The sequence below is a fragment of the Vicia villosa genome, linkage group LG2, assembly GCF_029867415.1.
Source record: "Vicia villosa cultivar HV-30 ecotype Madison, WI linkage group LG2, Vvil1.0, whole genome shotgun sequence".
NCBI classification, from domain to species: domain Eukaryota; kingdom Viridiplantae; phylum Streptophyta; class Magnoliopsida; order Fabales; family Fabaceae; genus Vicia; species Vicia villosa.
The window spans coordinates 18,178,568-18,182,577 of NC_081181.1; the positions used below are offsets into that span (position 1 = coordinate 18,178,568).

General features: G+C 32.4%; 1 protein-coding gene across 1 annotated transcript; it reads right to left on the reverse strand.

Moving 5' to 3' along the window:
- Positions 1 to 224: 224 nt before the first annotated feature.
- On the reverse strand, positions 225 to 3,349 carry LOC131645972 (amino acid transporter AVT1I-like). Its single transcript, XM_058916157.1, has 2 exons — positions 2,581 to 3,349; positions 225 to 880 (listed from the first exon to the last, which is right to left on the reverse strand). The coding sequence occupies exons 1-2, from the start codon at positions 3,277 to 3,279 to the stop codon at positions 362 to 364; spliced, it is 1,218 nt and encodes a 405-aa protein (XP_058772140.1). The 5' UTR covers positions 3,280 to 3,349; the 3' UTR covers positions 225 to 361.
- Positions 3,350 to 4,010: the final 661 nt, after the last annotated feature.

Sequence of the window (4,010 nt, forward strand, 5' to 3'; positions counted from 1 at the left end):
GGCTAAATTCGTAGCTAATCTCTAGCAAATTTGACGTTAGGGACCAATAGTTTAGACCAAAAATTTTGAAGGGACGATTTCTTAAAGGAAAATTTTGGAGGGACTAAAAACGAAATCTGCAATATTTAGAGGGACCAAAAAATTCATTAACCCTAAAAAAATTCACTTACAAAAAGTGAAATGGCAATGAAAAAAATAAAAAATAATTGTACAAAATAAACTAAGAAATGTTAAGAAAAATGAACATTAGATTATAAAAGAAATTCTCAAGGTTATACTTGTTCTAGTGATTATCACAATTTCATAATCACCAGTTTTTTCAACATTAATAACAAATAGCATTAAGCATACACATACACCTTCAATGCTTCATCTGATTCACTATTTGTCCCACGGATATATATGTGCCTTGTATTCCAATCAATGTAGCAATGATAAGAATTCCCATGATGATCATCATCTCTAACTCAAATTTGTTATGCACTTTATTCATCTTCAAATAGCACACACAAGGGAACAACAATGAGATTGCCACACTCAAAAAAGCACCAATGAATGCCATAATGTATGCAAAAAAGGGAATGTATAATGCCACAAGTACACTGCTAGCCACAATGGTTGTTCTCACTATGATGCTAATAGATCTACTCATGCATACATTCCATTTCTCCTCAATAGCAATTGTTATGGGGCTAATTTCAATAGCATACTTTGTGAAAGGATTAATTACGGTGGAATAGATTGCTATTTTTGTGCTTATTGTGTTTTTGGGTAAATTTAATGTGATTTGAGACTTTAAATTATCTCCAAACATCATGTATCCTAGAACGGCAATTGTTCCATAGATAATAGTGCTTATCACGAAGCAAACCAACACAACCTGCAATTACAGAAATGTCATATCTATAAGAAAAATCAAAACAAAATTAAGAATTAGTAACAACTTGTAAGCAATACATATAATTAAGGACCAGAGTGGACTTGATCCTTGTGATCACTCATGAGAGTAACAACCACATTTATTTAAGAACAATCACACAAGTGAAAGAGACACTAAATATTCACCTAAAATTTCAAGGTATTAGGTATATGAGTTATCTCTCTCTTATAAAGCGTTTAATGTTCACTTTTTAAAGTAATGTGAGACTTCTAACTCACACTTAAGTCACAATAATATCCCTTTTAATTGTGAGTCCATTCACTTATATGCTCCCCCTCAAACAGAAAGTCTTTCATCCACATATATTTGTACCCGTCCACACACGCTTCTATTGTTAATGACACCCTCAGCACATCACTATAATGTCATCAAGACACGCCTCCTGACCACCACCTTGTCAGAAATAATTTCAATACTAGGATTTGGTCTCTTTGTTGAACAATCGACTCTCATTACACTAATGGATCATGAGGGGGCAGCCCTAATGAGTCAAGAGCGACTTCATAAGTGAGAGAGACACCACATATTTACTAAACACCTAAAAAAATTAGATATATGAATCAAATCTCTTATCAAGTGATCAACCTCAACTTTCTCACAAAATGTCAGACTTCTAACTTAGACTTGAATCGCAATAATTTTTTCTCAATAAAAATATTTTATTACAAATTTTAATTTTTAAGAGGACAAAATTACAAACTCTTTTATACGATTGCAATTTTTAAAAAGAGAAAATTGTAAACCCTCCTAACTTTAACTTCAGAATGAAAAGTTACAAATCCTCTCAACTTCAATTTTTGCACGGAAAAGTTGCAAACTCTCCCAACTATCAATTTGCACGGAAAAATTGTAAATCCTCTCGACTAAAATTTTTGTATGAAAAAATTATCCAAACCTACACCCACAAGACTAGAGTTGCCGTGTTGAAGAAAATTCAAACTAACTCCATATTTATTCTAACATTTCAACTTTTTTTTTCTTCCTTCTATTTAACATGGGACTTTAATAAATACCCACTTGGATCTAACACCTTGTTTACACTCTATGGTAGGAATTATTTGTAAATTCTAGAACGATCGTATCTTCTTTACCACATCGGTGAAGGCGGTGGACCGAATATATTAGAGCATTTTCACTTTTTGAAAATGTCTCATTGGTAGGATATTGGGCTATTCTTACATTTTTCATGAGTGGTTGAGAGTGGTTGAGGAACCATTTCTCTTTTTCAGCCAATAGTAATTTACGAGTGTGTAGTTTCTTTTTCAAGAGAGTGAGTTTGTTGATTTGGAAGATTTCAGCGTCAGTTATTTTCATATTGTTTTTTTTTTCCTTTACCCTAATTTGTTTTAGGGTGTGTTTCACTTTAAAGGAACATTTGTAGGATATATATATATATATATATATATATATATATATATATGGCATATCATATGAGAATGACATATTTATATGAGAATATGAGAATGAATCTGAACCATTGAATTATAAAATAAATGGTGGAGATTCTAAGTGAATCTTTTTTTAATTCTCTAAATTTCTTTAAAAAAATTTAGATACAAACACCCTCAAGATTGAAGGAGCAATTTACTCTAAATAAGAAATATGTCTAAACTAAAAAGCCATAAGAACACATAAATTACCTTGGAAAATTGTTTTCTGTCCCTCATGGAAGTGCATATTGTAGGCATCAACGAATGAGCACTAAAACAAAAAGCAAAAATGCTCATAGAAGTAGACAATCCAGTCCAATGTATGACATGACCTCTTTCATGAAATCCCACACCATCCACTTCACCAACCCACATAACACAAACAATCAAAATAACAGAAGTAAGCACCCCACCAACAGAAATATAGGCCAAAGCTCCCAAGTTTCTCAACCATGTTGTTGGTAGTATTGCCAAAGCAGTGAGAAAAACAAAACCACTTTTCCCACCAATTCTCAGGCCAAACACTGTGAATCTCATGTTTGGGAAAAGCTTCTCCAAATTGTCTGCTTCTAGAATAAGAAGCTCCACACATATTAAAAATGCCTCTAAATATATGAAAATACCTATCACTGCTCTTCCTTTGTACCCGAATGCAACCTCGCCTATATCCGCATATGATTTTATTTTCGGATTTAGATTCATGCACTTTTCCAAAAGTAAAGCTGTGTAGCAACTTATCACTCCAAAAATAATTAGCACCAAGATACTAAACCACCCTCCTTGATATACTGCATATGGCATTGACAGTATTCCAATACCTGTCAATGTATTGAGTACATTGAAACATGTTTTGAAAAAATTGGTTCCTCCATTTGATACTTGGAGTTGAATTTTACTCTCTAATTCCATATTCTTTCGGTTAAGTTTTTGACAAGACAATGTTTTGGGACCTATATTATGTAATATGTTATAGATTCTAATATTCTCATGTAACAAAATGACAGTGCCTTATTAACATAGAAGAGACAGAAAGTGTCACAGTGACTTTTGGTGATGTTGAATTAATGATTGTTGTTATTATAAATAATAAATAGTTCTTTCCAAAAAAATTAACTTTTGGTGAGGTTGATTAGGTTGCTGTATTGTTGTAGTCATAAATAATAATAAATAGTTATTTAAAAAATAAATAGGATAGTTTCAACGATGGGCTTAAGAGGTGAGCATGCCATTTCTTTTCTTTCTACTAGATAGGTATTTCATATTTGTCTATGTTTCAAAGATTAAACTAGTGTTAGTTTTGGAAATTAACAATAGAGAGACCAGTTAATGGGGTCTGAAGGGACAGCTATGGAGATCTTTTATGTGGGCTTAAAATGAATACAATGAATATCTGTCTATGGAGCAACATTTCAAGATTTAAAATTATATTAGTAAGATTTTCGTGGATCTCCTCAGGGACATTTTGTCTACTTTCTTTAGTTAGATAATTTATTAAGAGATTGGTGAATCCCCTCTCATAGAGTCATCCTTCAACTAACGAGTACCCGCAAGACTTTCTCTACCCTTCTGAATTTTTCCATAACATTCTTTACTTTTGTCAGATATTGTTGCATTTTATTGTCTTTGGCTTGATACTCGCC